The sequence below is a fragment of the Trichoplusia ni genome, chromosome 16, assembly GCF_003590095.1.
Source record: "Trichoplusia ni isolate ovarian cell line Hi5 chromosome 16, tn1, whole genome shotgun sequence".
In the NCBI taxonomy this organism is placed as follows: Eukaryota; Metazoa; Arthropoda; class Insecta; order Lepidoptera; family Noctuidae; genus Trichoplusia; species Trichoplusia ni.
This window is the reverse complement of record NC_039493.1, coordinates 858,777-881,351: the sequence shown is the minus strand read 5'-3', so window position 1 is coordinate 881,351 and position 22,575 is coordinate 858,777. Positions and strand designations below refer to the sequence as shown.

At 35.1% G+C, this 22,575-nt stretch overlaps 4 protein-coding genes and 1 long non-coding RNA gene across 13 annotated transcripts in view; all 5 read left to right on the top strand.

Moving 5' to 3' along the window:
* Nucleotides 1-5,604, top strand: part of LOC113501767 (probable G-protein coupled receptor Mth-like 3) — a 53,945-nt gene extending 48,341 nt beyond the window's left edge. For 5 of the 9 annotated variants that reach the window (XM_026883005.1, XM_026882998.1, XM_026883002.1 and 2 more), the window contains exons 4-9: nucleotides 733-811; nucleotides 1,683-1,864; nucleotides 2,155-2,323; nucleotides 3,105-3,311; nucleotides 3,842-4,200; nucleotides 5,303-5,384. In XM_026883005.1, coding sequence (XP_026738806.1) covers nucleotides 733-811; nucleotides 1,683-1,864; nucleotides 2,155-2,323; nucleotides 3,105-3,311; nucleotides 3,842-4,010 — 806 coding nt within the window. In that variant the 3' untranslated portion in view covers nucleotides 4,011-4,200; nucleotides 5,303-5,384. Of the gene's footprint in view, nucleotides 1-732; nucleotides 812-1,682; nucleotides 1,865-2,154; nucleotides 2,324-3,104; nucleotides 3,312-3,841; nucleotides 4,201-5,302 lie in introns of all 9 variants that reach the window. The other 4 variants (XM_026883000.1, XM_026882999.1, XM_026883001.1 and 1 more) reach the window with 3 other exon arrangements.
* A 7,334-nt stretch (nucleotides 5,605-12,938) lies between these two features.
* Nucleotides 12,939-14,087, top strand: LOC113502059 (G-protein coupled receptor Mth2-like). The gene is made up of 4 exons (XM_026883439.1): nucleotides 12,939-13,265; nucleotides 13,455-13,533; nucleotides 13,614-13,810; nucleotides 13,915-14,087. The coding sequence occupies exons 1-4, from the start codon at nucleotides 13,076-13,078 to the stop codon at nucleotides 14,085-14,087; spliced, it is 639 nt and encodes a 212-aa protein (XP_026739240.1). The 5' UTR covers nucleotides 12,939-13,075.
* A 34-nt stretch (nucleotides 14,088-14,121) lies between these two features.
* Nucleotides 14,122-15,296, top strand: LOC113501887. Its single transcript, XR_003401324.1, has 2 exons — nucleotides 14,122-14,498; nucleotides 14,680-15,296. It is a non-coding gene; the product is annotated as an uncharacterized LOC113501887 (long non-coding RNA).
* Nucleotides 15,297-16,370: 1,074 nt separating this feature from the next.
* On the top strand, nucleotides 16,371-19,948 carry LOC113502058. The gene is made up of 3 exons (XM_026883438.1): nucleotides 16,371-17,999; nucleotides 18,678-18,846; nucleotides 19,638-19,948. The coding sequence occupies exons 1-3, from the start codon at nucleotides 16,593-16,595 to the stop codon at nucleotides 19,946-19,948; spliced, it is 1,887 nt and encodes a 628-aa protein (XP_026739239.1). The 5' UTR covers nucleotides 16,371-16,592.
* Nucleotides 19,949-20,101: 153 nt separating this feature from the next.
* On the top strand, nucleotides 20,102-21,490 carry LOC113502057 (G-protein coupled receptor Mth2-like). The gene is made up of 4 exons (XM_026883437.1): nucleotides 20,102-20,509; nucleotides 20,673-20,841; nucleotides 21,051-21,245; nucleotides 21,382-21,490. The coding sequence occupies exons 1-4, from the start codon at nucleotides 20,410-20,412 to the stop codon at nucleotides 21,488-21,490; spliced, it is 573 nt and encodes a 190-aa protein (XP_026739238.1). The 5' UTR covers nucleotides 20,102-20,409.
* The last annotated feature ends 1,085 nt before the right edge of the window (nucleotides 21,491-22,575 follow it).

The following is a 22,575-nucleotide window of genomic DNA, read 5'->3' as shown; positions in this document are numbered from 1 at the left end:
AACTGTTTACCATTAATAACAAATTAAACTGATGTAATTACATCCGCTTCACGAAGGCCGTATATTCGACTTCTCTGGACGTTGAATAACACTGACATTTTGTAATTAAACGTTTCCTATCCCTTTACTTTCTTAACGAGTAGGAAACATTGTCTCGTAAATGTCATACAGTCATTTTTGTTCAAAAGTTTCTTCTTATGCTACCGTGGTATAACTAAAATGCCGTTATCCAACATCTGGTAAGTTTCCAAAACTATTCAAGATATTAAAAAATCGCAAATACAGATCGATAGTTTTTTTTCCTCATTAATATATAGCATCAAAAGTTGAAAATTTACCACAGGTTTCAAACAGGAACAAGTTTCCTACATGACCAAAACTAGGATTGGTAATGTGTAACCGACAAGTCAATTGTGTCACGTGACGGAAAGGAATGTCAATGCCAAACATTTTGAGTTTCAATCCGAGCGTGCTATGTGTTGTTACGTTGTCTAAATCTTCTTGGATGCATTTGGACTGACCTGTTGGTCCAGTGACTAGTGGCCTTGACTGCTACACCAGAGGTTGTCGGTTCAATTCTTACTTAGGACAAGTTTTGTTTGTTTTTATATATGTCAGATATATTTATCTGTTGCCTAGTCCCTACCATACAAAGTTGAAAGTTGTGGAATCTTATATAGGTAATCATGATTTGAACTTTATAAATTAATATTGTTATTATTTTACTTTCAGCGTTCATCATATACTTCTCGCTACTATCAGCCTTCTTCTGGTTGAACGTCATGTGCTACGATATCTGGTGGACATTTAGGTGAGTAACATGAATTTTACTCACTTATGTAGTTATACTCTCGTAGTTAGATATAAAGTAGAAGTCATAATTGAAATCTAAAAATCTAATTCTAATGAATTAAACCTTTTCCGTGTTTGAGTCAAACGGTTTGACCGAGGTGCAGTGTCAAGTGGCATTAAACTACTAAAACCTGCATCTGCAGAAACCTGCATGGCAAGTTACAAATTAATGATAATTATACAATCTACTCTTGAGGAAAATCTACAAACTGTATTCTTAAAACATAGATTATATACTTAAAGTATATGCTTGTATTTGTTAAAATTTGTAAATAAACACCAGACTAGTTGAAGCTAATTTTAATTTATTATAACTTGCTGTTACCCGCGTCCCCGCCCTTCTGCAAATCCCACGGGTAGATATCATCGGGGTAAAAACTATCCTATGTGTTAATCTTGGTTATAAACTGTCTGTGTGCCAAGTTTCCTCTACATCCGTTCAGTAGTTTGAGCGCGAAAGAAGATCAAAAATCCACACCTGCACAGATACAAACTGTCGCGTTTATAATATTAGAAGGATTGGTAGGATTACAATAATTTCAATCTTTGTGTTGGATGAGCCATTTTTTTATTTATTTATCGTGATCATGTAAAACCCAGAATAAATAAATAACTTACTTATTACTTCTAAATAATTACATTAATTAATGGGATTAAAGACTCGAAAGTCTCTACAATAGTTTTATGTTCTGCGACCCTTCTTTCCCTTCTGTCTATTGATAATATAATTTGCCCATAAATTTGCAATCACAGTTCAGTCATGCTGTCTTCGATAACCGGTTGACAACGCCTTACTTCGAATAAAAAAAAACATTCTTTTTATTTTCCAGTGGAAAACGCGCCACATCTGGACGTCACGGATCGGTGATGAAGCGATTCTACTGCTACGCTGGCTATGCTTTCGGTGTGCCGACTATCCTGACGGTGATCCTGGCTGCTCTAGAGTTCTCTGACCTTCCGATGCAGCATCCTCTACTGCCGATGCTCAGGCGTCAAGGTTGCTTCTTGTATGGTAAGATAATATACATCCCTATCTTTACAAAAAAGCAATTGAATGTTGAGATATTTTTGTAAATCGAAATGATGTTGGTAAGAAACAGCACTGATTACTTGACCTTTAAGATAATTATATTAGTGTTCAAGCCACATATTTTAACCAAGGTGTAGAATTAGTGAAGTTAGGCCTTGTAGAGTTAGGGTGTGTAGTGTTAGAAGCTTGGCTCTACATGATATCTGATAACTTTTTGACAGTGCAAGTCATATGGGCTCGTCTTGACAACATTTCCTACATTCAATTTTCAGGTACCAGTAAATTAATCTACCTGTACGGCCCCATAGTAATCCTGTGCGTCGCAAACATGATATTCTTTACGCTGACAGCCATCAAGATAGCTCGGATCAAGAAGGACACTGAAATGTTACGTTCAAAGGACAGTTCCACTCATGACCAGGACAGGAAGGACACGCAACGGTATGTATTTGTCACAGCTAACTAGCTTAATTCACCGTTCAATAATAAGTCTAAAAAAAAGTGAGTATTTCACAAAGAAGTCTGTTCTATCCATCAGACAGATTTTCGCAAAATATTGGATACAAATATAGTCATATTTTAACTCGTTATAAAAAGAAATTTAATGATTAAAAATAACTAAAATAAAACACTGGTACCTAGCTGAATCCGGGAAGACTGGGATCCAACCTCAACATAGGTGGGAAAAGGCTAGGCCGATGATGACAATGATTTAAAATCTCGAGTCACGTCACTTTCCAGTACTTTTTTTTAGCAAGTGATGTTAGTAAACCCCACTACCACACACACTAACATTTCATCATTTTAAATGCATTTAATGTTCCTTACTTAATGATAGGATGAAATGAAAAATACATAGGTATTCAATGTCTTTTGGAAATCTTTCTGACAGACTAAACAGGTTTTTATTAACATATTTAGTTAAATACTCTATCGAGCAAAGAGGTTCTGTAGCACTTTTTATGCTTCTTAATTTATAGAATTGGGATTGTTCGGTGCGACCCTTGCACAAATTTGTTTAAAATATTTGATCGTTGCACCGCAAAAATGATATTTTTTGTCAGAAATATATTGTTGTCATACAATTTTGCCAGTAATACAGACTTTGTAACTAAATACTAATATAATAACAGTAACACAGAATTAGAATGCCAATTTAAACAATATTAATTAATACTAGTTTTTAAGTCAATAACAAAAACAATTTCATTGTGGCCAAAAGTATGAATTTGTCCTGTTCCAGGTTTTCGCTTTACGTCAAGTTATTCGCGGTGATGGGGGTTAACTGGATCTTGGAGGTCGTCAGCTCCTTCTACCCTGAAGCTGACTTCTTTTGGCAGTTCTCCGACGCCTACAACGTTCTCGTCGGCCTCATAATCTTCATCATCTTCGTTTGTAAGAAGAAGACCTTTAAACTGATCAAGAAGAGGTTCGTCATGTTTTGTATTTGTCTTCGTTCAGACAAGAGTAGATAGTTCTTCATTTGTCTCCTCTTTATCTTCATGGTGATGGTTTTCAGCATCTTTAGTATAAACATTGTTAACAACCACCGATGACTTCCATGGTATTGTATTGTTACTAACATTAGGTTTCAGAAGGACCTGTCCAATCTACTAAACCTGTGTCATAATAAATTAGTGATTAATAATTAATTGTAAAGTAAAAAATGAATATAAGTGTAGCGTGTAAGTGTGTAATAATTAAAAATGCTTAAGACCAAAGTCAAATACACGTGATTTAGGAATCACAAAATAATACTTCACAAGAATTGCATCTAAGTAAAATGCATTTTGATTGATCAAAAATTTCAGAATATTTGCTGTCATTAAAATAATGATTTGTTAGTCTAAGATGCAAATTTAAACAGGTATTTTCATAAATGTGTAAAGATATCTATCCTACAACATGTAAACCTCGTAGAGTCTCACCAAAATAGCTGATTTATAATTCTATATCCAGGGTAAAAGATTTTCGGAAAGCCAATACAAATAATAACGAAGTTACCAATATCAGCAACAAAATCGTCACTCGATGGCGCAAAGGAGAACGGAATGCCAGTGTTGAAACTATAAAGACATCGGTTGGAGGAAATACCAGGAATACTACCAATGACATTTTCCAACTATAAATCAAAGAAATATCTACAACAACAGCAAAAGGTAGTAAAATTGACAAACAACAAACCATCAATGACAATGATGATGAACGTAGAAAAAGAAAAAGAAATACTGGAATTACCACAAACAAAAAGCGGGTAAAGGAACATGATGGCCAAGAAAAGATACATGAGAGCATGGGTGTTGAAAAAGAAGAAAAAGGTATAGAAAAAAAGTAAAAAGATATAGACATAGTGCCTGGTATTAAAAAATAACTTCGGGATCGTATTGGCAATTAATTCATCAGGCTTTTGTGAATGTGTGTGTGGTGTGGAAATTAATGAAAACTTGTGTACTGACGATGTCATAATTATATTTTAATAAGTTGTTTTTGCACCTGTAGATTATAAATTTGCACTTTTAACATTGCATTCTCAATGTATGGATTGGTTAAAGCGTGTTCGGCGCAAGTATTACGGAGAAGATATGGGATAAATCAATCAATTGGTATAGATTGGTTTCGTTATAACAGCTTTCAATAAGAGAATGATTAAGCTTATTAGCATCCTAATAGAGTTGGCTTTTTAGCGTAAATGTTCGCTCTGTCCGTCTTACTGATCTTCTGTAGGAACAATTACCTATGGTAATTAGTTTCTACCGTGAGTCTCTGGAACTCTAAGATATACCTAATTTTAGTGACTGATTTCAAATAATCTAATTGCATGGATTTTCTCTTAACAGCAGGGTTGAATAACTTTTTAAAAAGGTTTTAAGCTGCTATTAAGGTCATCGCATTAATATGAATTTGATGATTGCTTAAATTGTCTTTTAGAAATTAGCATTCCTGGCTTCTTAATTACTATACTATAAGACTTATAAAATTGACTGAGTAACATTTCTACAAGCGATATCGTTCATCAATAAATGTTTTATGAAAAAAAATGTCTAAAAATTTGTATTTCAGTTACCTGAAATTTGGTTGTCGTTCATGATAATCACGTATTATCATTTTTATTTTTTAATAAGAAATGGATGATGATCAGGATTAGCAGGTAATATTGTTATTGATAGGCCTAAAGTGTATTTTACAGATAGTTATAATCAGAAATCAAGATTCCTAATTTTTCCATGCCATCGATATATTTATTTTTCATTTTTATTCCTTACGGTATCACCTCTTTGGAGTAACAACTCTTCTCTTTCCATCCATTCAATACTGTGAAGTCTGCATTACAAGTGTCTAACAACTAACTAACCGATTGTGCTATTCTGCTTTAAGAATTTCAACCTTAACTGTATTACTAATAGTGCTACTTTTGCACAGATTCAAGCACTTGAAGGATGGCGGCATATCGAGGGGGCAAACAACAACATCTACCTCAACTCGTACTTTGTCCACACAATCGAGGGATGACGTCCAAATGAGTTCTATAAAAAATAATACAACAGCAGCTGCTTAATAAAATGGACACTGAGACCTCTACTTATGTTCACACTATGATAGAAGACATTATTGAGGGTCCACGCTTAATCATAAGGTACCTTGCAGCCCTATACAAAAACAACACTTGGCTAAGTGACGTTCGAGAATGTTTGTTCGTCTCCACTGTCTACTTGACGATGATAGAGACAACATGACACGTTAGGGCGACGTTTGCCAAGAGTTGTTGTTAAATACATCGATTTTAAAACTTTTTGTAATAGATTTGTGGAAGTACAAAAGACGTTTTCAAATATCTGTTGTTCTGTACCGCATACGTTAAAATTTAGTGTCAGCACCCCGCAAATTTCTGAACAAAATTTATAGCGAAAAATATGTTTGCAAATTTTTTGAACTTGTCTGTTAGTGCGTCTTTGTCTTAATTAATTGTCAAATTTTGAATATCGATGTTGTTAAGTGTTACACTGCGTGTATTGTTGTATTCAATCAATATTATTATTATTCGACATACCTATGTATAAATGTATTCAGTTTGACTTTTTAAAAACTAGCTTAATTAATGAATTCCTTTATATTGTGCTGTTGGTTTTAAAATCATTGACGCTGTTAATTAATATTGTACGAAAACTATGTTAATAAGATTAAATTAAATTAAATTTGTATATTTTTGATTTATTGTTACAAGAAGCCTTTTAATGTGAACACTGTTTGGTCGTAGATATGAATTTAATATTATTAAAAAAAATCTGCATAAGCATTTATTAGTTTTAAGTTAAGAAATGCCATAATAATTATGTAATGTACTTATTAATATAATTTTAAGATTTATTTTATTAGAATGAAAGTGTACAAACATTGTAAATACCTAAGTGACATTTATACAATACCTACAAAACGATAATAAACACATCATTAATTGTCAACTTTAACTGTCAACTGTCAACTTTATGTCACGTGACACATCGCAGAGCGATTTCTGTCACTTTTTGTGCAGAAATGTCATTTATGTTCAGGGTGGTCAAATGTAGTTGAAATTCAGACCTATTATTTATTTTCATCGGAATAATAATCTTATGTGAAATGTAAAAGCCGTAGTAAAGCTAAATATGAATAGTATGTTGGTAATCTCTAATAAATATTAACTAAGGATACAAGTATTGAAACAAAGTTCAGGCGAGATGTTTTTTTCGAAAAATCCTAAAAACGAAATACAATTCTCAAATAAATTGAATTGTTTTATGAAATAATTTAATTTGAAATAAATACATTACTTTTATTAACGTTACCCTGAATCAATGTAAATGGCAGAGGCTTTCCTCAAGACATCTAGGTCTCTAGATGCTAGACGGGAAGATGTTATATCAGTGCTCCAATTTTGCTATTTACAATAACCAATGAATAAATGCAAATTGGATTAAATTTGACAATATTCGTATTCTTCTAGGCATTTTGCCAACACAATTCTTGGAAATTAATTGTATCGTCAGTAAGTGTGCCGCCTCATACTGAATTTCCAATAATTGTGTAGGTAGTTATTTAGCTCACCAACAACAAAAACGCTGAACCTCTATGGTACAAAATACACGGCTATAGTTTAAAGCCAACGAGAATGTAAACAAATATTCAGGGGATCATGACATTTTTATTCGAATAAATTATTATAAAGTTCGAATTTTGACAAAAATAAAGGAATGAACTTGTTCACAACATGGCGGATCAAATGTTGACAACTGCCGGTCTGCTTTCTTGTACCACGAAACACATAACGACAGCTGTCATTGACTAACTCACGCCATACATGCGCGTGAGAGTGATAAGGACAGGGATAATAATTCCTCGCTATCGCAATGTAACTCAGTAACGGTCCGCTTGTTTACGTTTTTTATCTTGTCTCGTTGGCCTTAGTATAGTCGGATTATTTTTCATACAGTTGGTATTTGATCTCAAATGGACTGTTTAATCGCATTGTACTTACAGAAACATATTTTATTTTATACGTTGTAAATAATTAAATAAATGTATAGCATTATGCAATTTTTTGAATTTAATATTGGCCTTATAGCTTGTCAAATCACGCTGATGTGTAATTTGAAATATACATTTACAGACAAATTGAATTGTTTTTTTTTACTACAATAACTTTTGACAATAAAAACATTCATCCGACTTCAAATAAAAACTGATGCAGGATGCAAGGCATATGACTAATGTCGGACTTGCATAGATGAAAGCACCCCGACCTCGTCTCGGTCCCAGAAAATATTCTTGGTCTATCCTCGTTGAAGGCACAAAATATAATTTCTGTAAATATAAATAGAAAGGAGTGTAAAATCTGTGGAATCTAAACGATATCTATTCATTTGAGATGATAGAATGATTTTGTTAGTATCTATTAAGCGATAAATCATTTTTTTCAATAAATCGATAATTTGCATCCTTCAAATCCAATGACAATGCACTTTACAACTATAAAACGACTGGATCTATATTGATAAAATTTGAATAGGGTGACATTTAAAAACGTGGATTTTTAGATTTTTTTGTCTATTAATAATTATGAAAAAACTTCGTAATTTCATTTAGTTAGGAGAGGAGACAAATCAAGTCTCAAGTTGGTCAAGTGCAAATCACAATCAAATTCACCTATAAAGAGACTAAAAAATTTGGGCGCGAAATTACGAATTTCAGACCGTGGCAACCGGGGCTTAACTTTGATTGATCCTTATTTGTCGTTGTAGCGGCAACAAAAATAAATTACCTGAGAAAATTTTCCACTCCCCAGCTATCACGGATCCTGAAATTCTGCTTGATGACGGACGGAGGGTCAGCGATGCCGCAGTAATAGATCCGTTTTTCGCATATCCATGAAGTAGTAACTTCAAAAACAATAATAATAATAAGAACTACCGCCAGCCTGTGTGACCTTCTTGATGTAGGTATTCAATATTATGAAACGGGTTTATAATTATTTTTTTGTAAAAACCACAAATTCTAGTCAAAGTATATACAAATATGTTTGTTATTTAATATACCAGTCGTCATCATCGTCATCATCCAGTCTAGCCCAATGCAACTGTTGTACCAGTGTTACAAGGAGCGACTGAATCTCTGACCTCTTCCACCCAGTTACCTGGGACTCACGATACCTATTATTCAGACCGGCTAGCAGACATTCTTGGATCTGACAACAGTGACTGGTAGTCACTTGGCAACGACCATCAAAGAAGAATGAAAATAATCAAATTTAAGTCGAATTCCAATAAGTTCGCAAAGAGCACCTTATGGAAGAACAAAAACGAAATCCTCAAAGTAATAAATTTTATATTTTATTCTTAAAATACAGGTTTTTCTAGACACTCCAAACTTTTGCGGGAAACCTGTATTTCTTGACAAAACAACAGCCAGATATTCTTAGTCAAAGATCTGAAGCGCTTCTTTCAATTCTGCCTTCCGCGTTAACCCGCTGTTACAGTCCAGAAATGTAGACATGTCATTAAAATCTGTCCAAGTATGAATCCCAGGCGATAACGTTGAAGAATCGCTCCTATGTTGTATGAACTTTTTTCAAAGTACCAAAGTTATTTCTTTTCTTTTACTACTTTACACTGTCGAAGATAGTTTCGAAAAGTGTTGGCTGGGTATCATTGTAAGGCCGGCTTCCAGTATTACCAGAGCGACTGCCTATCTGACCTCACATCCAGTTAACTGGGAAATATGATACCCTTTAGACGACTAGTTGTCACAATTTTTAGCTTCTGACTACCTGTAACGACTGTCAAAGATGTGTGGCCGCACGTTTACGGAGTCGAGCGAGAGTATCAAGTGCAGCTTAACTTTCGCTCGATCGACATGTACGGTTGTAGCTTAGCCACGAACTCTTCAGTTGACAAAACCCGAGATTCAATGAGAAAATGATTGCGTTCGAATTCAATATCCAATCCATCGATGACGTGACCCGTTTGCCAGATGACACATTTACTAGTAGTATTTTACTTAATATAATGTATGTAAATGCATGTAAGTAAATAAATATATTGATTTGATTAAAAACTAATATCGTAGTCACTATCATTTTAAATCTGGTTTGGTTTTGTGTCTTATAATCTTATAAATATAAAACACCAAAGGTCAGATAGATTCAAAATTATGAAGTTTCTCTCCAAAACTGAGATAGATAATTCGATTTGCCCACTTAGGAAAAAGAAGACCACCACCGTTAAGACTGTATCGCTGTCTAGCTAGATAATTGAAATTTTGACAGATAGTTTATTCCTGTTGCCGCTGTAATAACAAAATAAAATAAACTTCGAGATTTTAGACCTTCCAATTTACTTACTTAATGTAAGTATCTTACGGTAAAATTTTCAAATTTACCATATGAACCAAATTATCATTTTTATTTTACTTATAGGTACTCTATTAAAAATTATACATAAACAATCTTCCAGCTGATGACACTGGCGGCTTACAAAACTGGTAGATTACAAGATCCTCGGATGAACACATGGACGAATTATATCATCTTAAGCGGTACTTCAGTGCGTAGTCAAATAAAAAATAAACTAGTCTTGAATCCTAATAATATTCATCTGATTTTATTAATTCAGATTTTATAGTTCGCATAGGAGTGCCGGTCGCGCCGGTTGTTTTTCAAAGCTATCGAAATTCACTAAAATGTTGGTGCAGTTGACATTTGTCTTAGTTTTATTAACACCTGCCTCTACGTACTCGATCACAAGTTATTCTTCGGGACAGATAACTATATACGAAGACGATTTTTGGGGGCCATTTAGTATTTTTGTACGTTCTTCAGTTAATTCACACCGTCCTAGAAGCACATCAACCACTTCCACCACATCGTCAAGACCCTTTCTAACCGCATCCAACTTCTCACGTTTTTTCTTGCGACATGATAACTATGACAATGATTATGCTTACGGTGACTCTGAACTAGAAGAAAAAGATTCTGTGGACACAGACTCTGAAGAGAGTGATGGTGAAGATGAGCTAAATATACCTCATCTACAAGATGACTCCTTTATACACAGTGGACAAACACGCAAAACGAACCCTGGAAAAATAAACGAAATTAAGGTTTCAAAGTGTTGTTCATTGGGACGTGGATATAATGTAACGTCAAAATCTTGTATTAATATGCCAGATAAATTCCATCCATTAGTATGGTTTGCTAATGAAACGAAAGGTGTCAATGCGAGTCTAAAATATAGATTTCAGATTTTTGATGAAAAATCATGTCACGTTCGTGATGCGCAGTTGATGCAGGCTACTAATATTGCAAGAAATTTGTTTGCATTGTCACCGGTAAGTTACCTATTAATCATTACCGCTACAAACTGATTGCGCAGTTTCACACGGGTTTGATTCAGAAAGCGGCACTTCTTGACACAGCGCGCATCGTGAGGAGGTTCCTCTCTCTAGAGCCCTAATCACCGGCAGCTTGCGCCCTGTCCCCGTTGCCGGTTGGAGACTATTTTTTTTATTTTAAAATGTATATTGTTTTTGTTTTTATATATATTTAAAAATAATCTAATTTATATGGTAATACTTTAAATAAAGGAAATGATAAACAAATCTAAAAATAAACTATTTGAAGACTGAAAGTCGCGCTGATAAGTACGGTTTGGTAATAACAATATTCTGTCAATATACTATCGGGAGTTACACGTGTTATTGTGAGTCAATCATAAAGGATAGACATAATTGTGATGTCAAGGAATATGTTGTACATAATTTTAAGGGGAACATTTCTGTCATACATGATGTCTGTGTAGACAGTAGGTTAAAAAATGGACTAACTACTCCCGTTTTCCCAACCTTCCCCATCACTGCTCTGCTCCTAGTGATGAAAAGTATACCATAACCTGCCCAGGAGTATGAAGAATAATTGTACCAAGTTTCGTAAAAATGCGTCGAGTAATTTTTGTTTCTAGAACATACAGACAGACAGACAAACAGAAAAAAAATTACATATTGCAATTTTGGCACCAGTATCGATCACTAATCACCCCGTAATAGTTATTTTTATGTACAAAATTGGCCCCTCTACAGATTTATTATAAGTATATAGATCAATAACTAGAGTCAGTAATGTAACGTTTTAAAAGAGCCTGAAAAACGGACTATTTGAAATAAACACTTTTAAAATAAGAGTGGATATTATTTTTGGCTATATTCAGCCACTAAAAGAGCATTTTTTTTAACAGTTTAATAAATAGGAAACCTGATTTGTGGCACGAGTCGAATATTTTACTAACTTCTGTTGTTATAGCAATGAGCGGTCTACGTCTACGTCAATCCGGCACGTTTTGATAAAATTTAATCAAATCAATTCAATGAATACATAACATTAGGAATTATTTATACTCAGTATCGGTCGTAACGACCAGAAACTCCATAATTATAATTTTTTTTTTTAAACGACTCCCGCCGTAAGGAATTTAATCCTTGCGTGCAGGGGGTTTTGCAAACAATAAAATCACATGCACAATGACACCCAGACTCAGAACAAGCATTCGTGGATCACACAAATGCTTGTCCTACGCGGGGATCGAACCTGCGACACGTGGCGCTCAGCGGGTTTGGTGTGGTTACCTCAACCACTCGGCTATCCGTGCAGTCAATATAGATTTTATTTAAGTTGACAACAATCTTACGCCTTGTATTATTACACTTTTCACAGACTGGAGAGCTCATCGTGAAATTTCCGGGTCTTCGCAATGCAATACTAAGTTATACGCAAGATGAATATTGCACGGATACGTTTGTTGACGAGTGCGACACTGATTTCGATGCATACATCTGTTACGTTAAACCAAAAGATCATAAAAATGCTACTCTGAGCTGTTTTTGTAAGTATAAGTTATATTTATTATTTTTTTCACAACTAAAATTACAAGCACCGAAATAAGGCCGCTGCGAAGTAAATTTTCAGCAGAGAAAATATATCTGCCCTGTGTAGTGTACAGTCCTTTTTAAGAACCTTGTAGGAATCACTATTAAGTCTCTGTTAATTGTTATTAATTGTTAATTATCTATGTATCAAACGAGAATGTGAACATACACCTCTTCTTTTAAATATTGCACAAAATGGATACATTTATTTAACTGAACTAACAAACTTACATTGGTTATAAACCTCATTCCGTGCAGTTTGAGACATTAGAAATTTAGACTACGAATAATATTATACCAGATTTTACTTAATACAAAAAAACATCATTAAAATATGATAAGAAGAGAAAAGGACCGAGGATCGTGCCTTGCAGGACGCCTCCAACTAAAGGCCCTGATGACGCTATACCATTAAGACTGGTAGACTATTAGAGTTGCGATATCATGGGTTTGATTCCCACCCAGGACAAATACTTGTGTGACGAGTACGATTATTTGCTGTGTCTAGATGTTATTTATAATAATGCAGATTTAGGTTATTTTAGTACCTACTCATAGCAGAAGCTTTGCTTAGTTTGAGACTAAATGGCGTTGTGGCATATTATTATATTATGTTTGTTTGATTTTGTTGCTGATTTAGTTTTGTAAAAAGTTTCTCCTTCGACTACCCAATTCCTTAAAATAGTTTTATATCTCTGACTTTTAAAGCTTGTGTCAACTCTCGTCTTTTCTGTGTCGACAGGCATGCTGTTGACTTGTTTCTTAATTTTGCTGCGAGTGATTCTGTTCGCGTGGCTACCGGAGCTTCGGACTCTCCACGGCATGATACTCATGGCTTACCTCATCAGCTTCCTCATTGGAGCCCTGCTGTTAGCCATCATTAAAATCATGTATGAATATGATGTTATAATTCAAGAAGCGTGCACTGGCATTTGTAAGTATCGATCACCTTCAACCCGGTCGTCCAGATTCAGACAAATATAATTCTTTTAGCAGTGAACCACATCGTACCAGACTGCTTTCACACTGTACATACGTAGAACGCCCTAGCCAGCCACTTAAAGTGGTACGAGATTTTAATGATACATTTATCTGATTAACTTTCTTCTATCTTTCTTTAAAGCATTCGTCATATATTTTTCAATACTTACGGCGTATTTTTGGAGGAACATCATGTGCTACGACATTTGGTGGACATTCAGGTATGTTTTGAGAGTTTTTTTCAAATGACTGAAAATTTTAAAGATTGAAGAAGAAGACAAATTTCTGTGTCATGTTACAGTTGCAAACAGGCCTTCTCAAGTCGAGGTCGCAACGCTTATACCCGCACTCGCTTCCATCTATACAGCGCTTACGCATTCGGTGCACCAACGGCATTTACAGTTTTGCTCGGCGTACTCGAGTTTTTGGACTTTCCAAAAAAACACCGATATTCAAATTTTATGCCAAACCTGAGGTTACGGGCATGTTTTTTATACGGTGCGTACCTTACACCAATAACTCAAACCAAGACATCGAAAATCGCATTGTTTTTCATTTTGCTTTGCATTTTGAAAAAAGTTATTTTGCGTTTTCTTTTACAGGCTACAGCAAGCTCCTATATTTATGCGGCCCAATAATTGTGCTGTTTATAATCAACGTTATATTTACCACCTTTACTGCAGTGAAGATATCAACCATCAAAAAAGAGACTAAAAAGGTTCTGCAGTCAAATGAGAGTTCTACTCATGATCAGCAGAAAGCCACACGACGGTAAAGATGTAATAAGGTCTGCTTCGGAAGCTTCATAGTAAGCGCTTCCGGTGTAGGCTTTACCATTGTGAACCAAATCATTTTATATCAACAAAGGCTTCAAGTGAATAATAGTACAGAAATCTGTCTCAATAAGTGTTCTTGCTAGATATGAAAGGATCAAATCTTGAAAGAATACTGGACAGATAAAGTCAACTCCTAAGTTACGTTCCTGTTTCAGATTTTCTCTATATCTAAAATTGTTTGCGGCGACAGCGTTTCTTGAAGTCAATTGGATCCTAGAAGTCATCGCCGTGTTTGCTCCTGACATCGCAGGCTGGCTGCATATCTCAGACATTTACAATGTTCTCGTCCCTCTAATCATTTTGATCCACCTTCTGTGCCAGAAACAGACTTGGAGGATTATTAGAAAAAGGTTCGTGTTTATAAATTATTTTAGGAAGCTTATACTTAAAATACTATGATAACTGATTCTACCTTCAAATATAGGTTCATGGTGGTTTATAGTCATGAAATATTCAAATAAATTTTCGATGCATAATTACCCCCAAAAATCTCAACAGCTAAGATATTTTTACGAATTGTAAAATTTTCAGATATAGAGAAATGAAGGGATTATCGAACACAGAAACGCCTACAAGCGGAACACAAACTCAAAGCCTGGATGAGACTGATAGTCAAGTCAAACAAGTATAGAGAATGCATAATTTTGAAATGGCCTCTAATATACCAAGAATAGAACAAGAACATTAAATGATTCTTAATATCTTTTGAATAGACGGTAGAATAAAAGGTGCTTTTCAAAAGCGGAATGATTAAATTATTCTGGAATTGAAATCTGATTTCATTAATGTCAGTAATTTTGTGAACGAGAACCTAGATGTAGGATTACTAATTATAAATTTATAGGAATGTCATTCCCTTTCGACAAGTGACGTGACTTTGATAAAGTGCCGTCACCTAAGTAGAGAAATGTAGCTAGGAGGCGAGGATACGGATTGTGGATATTAAAAAGTAGACGGAATCGCCATTGTATTAGTTTACACGAACACAAGTTTTTTTACAAAATTCTTACAAATGACGTCTTCTTCGAGACCGGTCTTTCGTCAGCTGGCATAAGAATGTTTAGTACAATAAGGAAAACTTTTACCGTAGCAACTTTGAAGACTAATCTAAATTAAAAGAATGGTTACCTTCAGGACTTTTGCGGAAACTGTAGTTTTATTTATCACTTATTATTTTCCTGGATTTGTAATATTACAACCTAAAGAGTTCGCTTAGTTCAACGTTTAGTTATCTGAGCAGCAGTAAGTGCGATTTGACAAAAGAAATACGTTAGCCAGTTTGTTAAAAAAGTCGAGAAGTAATGAAAGAAGTAATATAATGCAATAAATTATGAAATTGAGACGAAAGAATAATTTTTTAAGAGAACTTTAAAAAAAGGCTTGTGAAAGTTCTTAGCCCATTTTTTTAAACAACTTGTATTATATTAAATCATATGCGATGTGAAGATTTTGCAGTCTATGAGCACTTAGCAAGCGGTGACCGGGGCACAGTGTTATTTTTTAATAACTAATATGGTGTTAGCTATTCGAAATGAATAATAGTTTGGTTGAAGTGGCAGCCCTAAGAGCGAATATTTCTGAAATTACAAAAATTTCCAATAACGAATTGTAGACTCTATCGATTAATCAAATAAAAACACGATGACACAAAAACCGGGATCTTAACATACAGTGCGGCGTTTTTGGAGAATAACCGGAAAGATAATTTGGCTAGGAAAAAATATTATGAGTTCTGATCAAGTGTTTGTGATCAAGCTATCCTGACTTCCACCACCGATAAATACACATGAAAATGAATACTTGTATCAAGAATCAAGTAATATTTTAGTAATATTTATTTGTTAAACATAGGTACATAAAGTGTTGGTGTACTTTAGTTTTTCCAGTTCTTCATACTTCACAAACCTTTTACATTTAGCCAGATGGTGACAATTGTTTATACGCCTTGGGCGGCCAACGTATCCAAGTAGCCGCAAGTTGATTCTTTACATAAATAATTACTCGAAAAATGTTTGTATGATGACCCATGACATTTTATAAGTGTGTGAATTATGAAACTTGTTTTAAAATATATAGATATATGAATGTTGGACGAGCTCGTCAAACGAGTCTAATATTGAAGTCGCACGCAATAATTGTTTCACTAATTGAGACTTCTGGTTTCGTTTGCCTGCTACTGCCTCAAAAGAGTAACTTCACATTAAAAGAAAAAAACTACTTACATACGGCACAGATATTCCTTGTCGACTCGACAAATGATGTTACTTTAAGTGGTCAGTTGACGTCATCGTTAGCGGCGCTTCTATTAGTATTCAAATAAGTAAACATTAAATCAATTTTGTATCTGAACAAGATTAACTGGGTTTAGAGTTTTTACCAGTTTGCGTTAGAATACGCGACGCGCCGGTCGTTGTTGTAAGTCAAAGTTTTCGGAGATTCCTAAAATGTTGATGCCATTGACGTTTATCTCTGTTTTATGGCCATCCACCTCTTCTTCGTCTTTCATGTTTGGTTTTCCGCTTAACAACGATTTTTTCTTTCGTGATCGTTTTCCGGCTTTGAGTGGTTTTTTCATACCTCCTAGTATTGCGCTGCCTCCTACGACCACAACCCTTTCCACAACTACTACATCTAGTCATCTAACAGGTTCAAATTATACAAGTTATTTATTGCATAACCTAAACTTCGATGATACCTATGATTATGATGAATATGAACTAGAAGAAAATTATGTGGATTATGAAGACGATGAGGATATTGGACCTCTTCAACCTGATGATCAAATTGACGAGGATGAAAGTGAAAAACAGGTCGATACGTCAACTGAAAATACCACCCTTGAACGAGTGAGCCAAAACATTACGCCGCAATCTGACCAAACTGAATATTTAACTGCTAGCTATTGGATATATGATTATGATCAACAAAACGAAACTCATTTCCCAAATTATCCAAATGATTTGACATACAATGATACATATTGGGACAATTTACAAACAGATGGGGAATATAATCAAACTGACTGGGAGGGAAACTACACCAATTGGGAGGATACCACACCTCAAAACCTGAGCGATTGGGAAGAAGAAAATAATCAGACAGCAGGGACAAAATCTCAGTTAAATTACACACAATTCCGTCAAGATCATGAAAAAGTAAATGGTCAAAGATTAAGTGCCAGTCAAAGCGGTTTTGATGCGTTTCAAATTGCAAACAGTACTAAGCATCGATTGTCTGATGTGTGGCAAGGTGCAGGTTTTGGTGTGACTCAAGGTGCAGGAACTATTATGCGTCAAGGTCAGGGATCTTCTGTACGGCAAGGTGCAGGAACTAATGTGCGCCAAGGTACAGGTTTTTCTGTAAATCAAAGTGCAGGAACTAATGTGCGTCAAAGTCAAGGATTTGCAGTAAGCCAAGGTGCAGGAGAAGCTGTCCACCAAGGCGTAGAGTTTAGTGTAAGCCAAGGTCCAGGAAGTAGTGTGCGTCAAGATCAAGGATTTGTAGTTAACCAAGGTGCAAGAGAAGCTGTAAGTCAAGAACAAGCAAATGACACCTTTGTGAACAAAAGTCAAGTTAAGTCAAAAATGGGTGGGATAACGGGCCGTATTCAAGTTAAAGAAAAAACAAAAGTTTCTAAATGTTGTCCATTAAAACAAGGATACGATGTGAAGAAAAAACGTTGTATTGACGTATCCGACCTATTTAATCCATTGGTGTGGAATGGATTTTATTTTGAAACGGTGAATGTGAGTCAAGAATTCAGATTTCGTATTGGTAAAGTGATATGTCACCATCAAAATGAGGAATTTATGCAGGCTACTAATATTTCAAGAGTGTTGTATGTCAGATGGGTAAGTTTTTCCGTACTACAGTTACTTTTAGCTATTAACATGATTATAATAGTCCTAACCGTAATTCAGAAGGTGATCAGGTCTGGTTGTTGTTAAAAAAGAGTATATCGGTGCTAACCTTTAAAATCACTTTATCAGAATTGTTAAAAAACTCTGCTTTTGCTAAACATCAAAACCTGAATTTAGACCCGTATCGAAAATTCATAATAATTTTTATTGTTGTTTGTCAAACTGGTTTTAGTATTAATATGTATAGCTATGCTTATACACGTAAACACGCTTCTTAAGGAAACACGAACACACTAGCAGCGACCCTCAACTTCATCCGCTTTTAGTATCTCTTGTTAGGATAAATTTTATTTAATACGTAGGCTTATAATTTTAAAAAATACAACACTTTTATGAGCTGTTGCTGTTACGAGTGTTTCTCTTCGGTCTAACCGTTCGGGTTAGCCCTTTTTGACTTCATAAATGTCTCATCAGAATTCCACACTTATTTTATTTTGTGTAGTTTACACAATAATATAACTTAATAATTTACTTAGAAACTTATTTCAAAACCGATTACCTAAATGTAGTCTATTTCCATGGAACTCCTCGTATCGCGAGTCCAACAGACACTAGATCGGTTCTTATTTGACAACAACCTTACATTTTATGTTATCAAACTTTTCACAGACTGGAGAGCTTACCGTAGAATCTCCGAGCCACCGCATCCCGTTTCGCAATTACCATCCCAATAAATACTGCATGGATAACTTTATAGATGGAAACCGCACTGTTTTCGATGCTTTCATCTGCTACGTGAAGCCAAAAAATTATACACATTCTACTTTGAGCTGTGTTTGTAAGTAGACGTTCAAATTATGTCACTTCTTACGTATAACAATCCTAGTAATCCTACAAAGTCGAAAGTGCGAGAAAAAGGCAAAACAGCATTAAATTAATTCATTTACCATTTAGCCAAGTAGTTAAGCTCGCCAGACCAAATTCATTATGAGCATCGTTACATAGGTTCAATCCACGCGTAGGTCAACCGTTTGTGTGATCCATAAATGCACGTTTGAGAGAACTTCCGCGACACGACGATTCAATTCCTTAATGCGGAAGTCGTTTAAAAAGAAAACAAAGATGAATTTTGCCATATGAGGATTCAAAAAACACTGATGTAATATTCTCTATTACTCAAATCTACAACTTCCAATTTATATTATTATATTTATATTTTAAAGACGATGAGTGAAGGAAAACAAAACAAAAGTTTTATTATGTTTTGATACTGGTTTAAGGTGGGTTTTACAAATCAGCATAACAATGACCTAAGATATCTGAAGTTAAGATGTCATAATCACAATGGAGTATCCTTGTTCATTAACTATCAAATTTGCAAAAATATAAATTTTTTACTACAATTACATCATATAATTTTGTAAAAGTAGGTAATTACTGTCACTTTTTTTTTCAATTAGCGACAGTGAATTAAAAGAGAGTAAAGAAATTTTATCGAGTAATCTTGTTCCATTTCATGTCTTATTTGGCTGTTCTTCTTCTGTAGAACAAACCGGAAAATACGTATATTTAGCCGCGTGTGTGAATTTTTCTTTGAACCTTACGGACTCTACGTTTTTGTGTCCACAGGCATGCTGTTGACTTGTTTCTTAATTTTGCTGCGAGTGATTCTGTTCGCGTGGCTACCGGAGCTTCGGACTCTCCACGGCATGATCCTCATGGCCTACCTCATCAGTTTCCTCATCGGGTTCATGCTGTTAGCCATCATCCAAATCATGTATGAATTTGATGCTATTCTCCAAGAAGCGTGCACTGGTATTTGTAAGTATCGATCCATTTCCACCCAGAAACAGATTCAGCCATACATAGCTCTGTTAGCAGTGAACCATTTCATAGAGCGCTTACATAATTTAGCTATTTATTTTCAGCCTATCTATTAGATTATAGTATAAGGTATATTAAATTTCAGTCATCTATTTTCTTATTCCAATTTAAAGACGCATTACTTGGAGTATAATTTTATTTATCCTTCTGTTTATTAAAACAAACCTTTTTTCGTTGTTATACATAATTAATAGGTTCTTGTTTTTTATAGCGTTCGTCGTATATTTCTCAATACTCTCGGCGTTTTTTTGGAGGAACATCATGTGTTACGATATTTGGTGGACGTTCAGGTATGTTTGGCATAAGATGTTAAGAATAGTTTTGTATACTGCGCTGTATTTATAACGAAAATCAATCGAAGATTGTCTACAAACAGCACGAAGCACCAGTCAACCCTAATTGATAATCCTTTTCTGTGTCATGTTACAGTTGCAAACGGGCGTTCTCAAGTCGAGGTCGCAACGCTTCAACCCGCACTCGCTTCAACCTCTACAGCGCTTACGCATTCGGAGCACCAATGGCACTTACAGTTCTGCTCGGTGCATTCGAATTTTCGACCATTCCACACATACACCCTTTGATGCCTAACCTGAGATTACAGGGATGCTTCTTGTATGGTGCGTACCTTACACCAAGACTTACTGATCAGCTTGACTGACTCACTATTTGTACCTTTATTTGAATTATACTAATATGACAATGACTAAGTAATTTCTGTATAGCATGTCGTATATTTTCGATAACATATTTAATCATTTCTAAATGGTGTCTTCTTTACAGGCTACAGCAAGCTTCTATATTTGTATGGGCCAATAATTGTGCTGTTCATAATCAACATTATATTTTCTACACTTACCGCAGTCAAGATATCAGCCATCAAGAAGGAGACCAAAAATGTTCTGCAGTCAAATGAGAGTTCCACTCATGATCAGCAGAAAGCCACACGACGGTAAAAACAGAGTTTTGAATAGAAATGATAACTATGAAATAAATAATTAAGTACTATGAATTGTACATGCAGGACAGTTGTGGAAGCATGCGGAAACCTCCCGTTCCGTACTTTGCCCTTCGTGTACCGGGGCCACGATGGCCGATTTCGGAACTCGCAGTGCCGGTTAATTGCCAAATGTTTATCACATATTCACGGTATTGTTTCAGATTTTCTCTATACCTCAAATTGTTCGTGGCGACAGCGTTTCTTGAGTTCAATTGGATCCTAGAAGTCATCGCCGTGTTTGCTCCTGACATCACACGCTTGCTGCATATCTCAGACATTTACAATGTTCTCGCCCCTTTAGTCATCTTCATCAACTTTATGTGTCAGAAACAGACTTGGAGGATGATGAAAATGAGGTTCGTTATCAGTTTTATTAAAAATCTTAGGAGTTCGTTTGACAAATAAACTGTTACCTGTTACCTGATCTTTAAACATAAAAGGCGTGTATAACTGTATCGACCAGTACCAGATTTCTTCTTATTATTTTTACAGATACAATCAAATGAAAGGACTACCGAGCACTTTTATGCCAAAAAGTGGTACACAAACTACTCAAACCCAAAGTCAGGATGAAACTGATAGTCAAGTGAAACAGATTTAGGGCCAACCCCACATTACTTTGATGGAACAGGCTAAAATTAAAATGGCCTTAAAGAGAAACTTAATATCCAAGGATCTTCAGGTAGAGGAAAAGGAAGAATCCAAAATAAATGGTGTTGACATGGTGCTGCTGGCCCTCTCAGAAAATTACTTGCAGTATGTGAATCCTCAGCCTCATCACATGGTCTCTTGTACAATGAGAAAAAGACAGAGTACATGGTCTTTAGGTCCGGTCCCTCATGATACCTCGGTCGAATATGTTGGCTCGCAGATTTTCCCGTTGTTCGGGTGCCGTGAAAGTTACGCTTTTTAAAGTTCAGCTATACCCAAAGGGGCTTACAACGCTCTGCGGATCCAATATAATAATTCAGGGCGCTGTTGCAGCTTTCGCGGTTTTGCAGTACATCAGGCGTGTTCGCCGATGCTCACATCGAGTGTTTTGACTCACTATGGAATAAAAAGTCTGCATCCTGGCACAGCAGAATAATTGGAGGCAGCCACAGCTTCCTGAATGTGATAAAAACTAAATGGGAGTGCCCCCTCACATATGTTTTAACCCAGAGGACCAAGTCTCTCTGGGCAATACAATATTAATTGTATTGTAATTCAATGTAATTCTTGTAATTCTATGTTTTTGTAATACTTGTAATGAACTTTTTTTGTTTTTAAATAAAAAAAATATCATTAAATTGTTATTATAACTTGATATATTACTTTCAAACATCAATAACAAGCACATACTTACTGAGAAATTTAGTAAAAAGTAAGGTTTTTCAAGAAAATTTGCAATTGTGCTTCTTCGGAGGCGGAAATTTGTAGAGTCAGACCCATACCGAGTAAACCTGAACCGCCGTGGTACGTCATCCGCGTTTTTGTGTCGGTGAATGTCGAGTAGAGGGAAAATTTCATTCAGATTAAAAAAATATATTTGAAATATTTTTTTTTTGTATTAATACAAAAAATTGTAGGTAATTATTAAAATAACTTCCTCACAAATTGTAGAAACTTTACTTATGAATTACCCGACATATGTTTTTTAGGAATATGCGCTTACCTTATCCAACGAGTAGGTTAGCGAGTATTTCT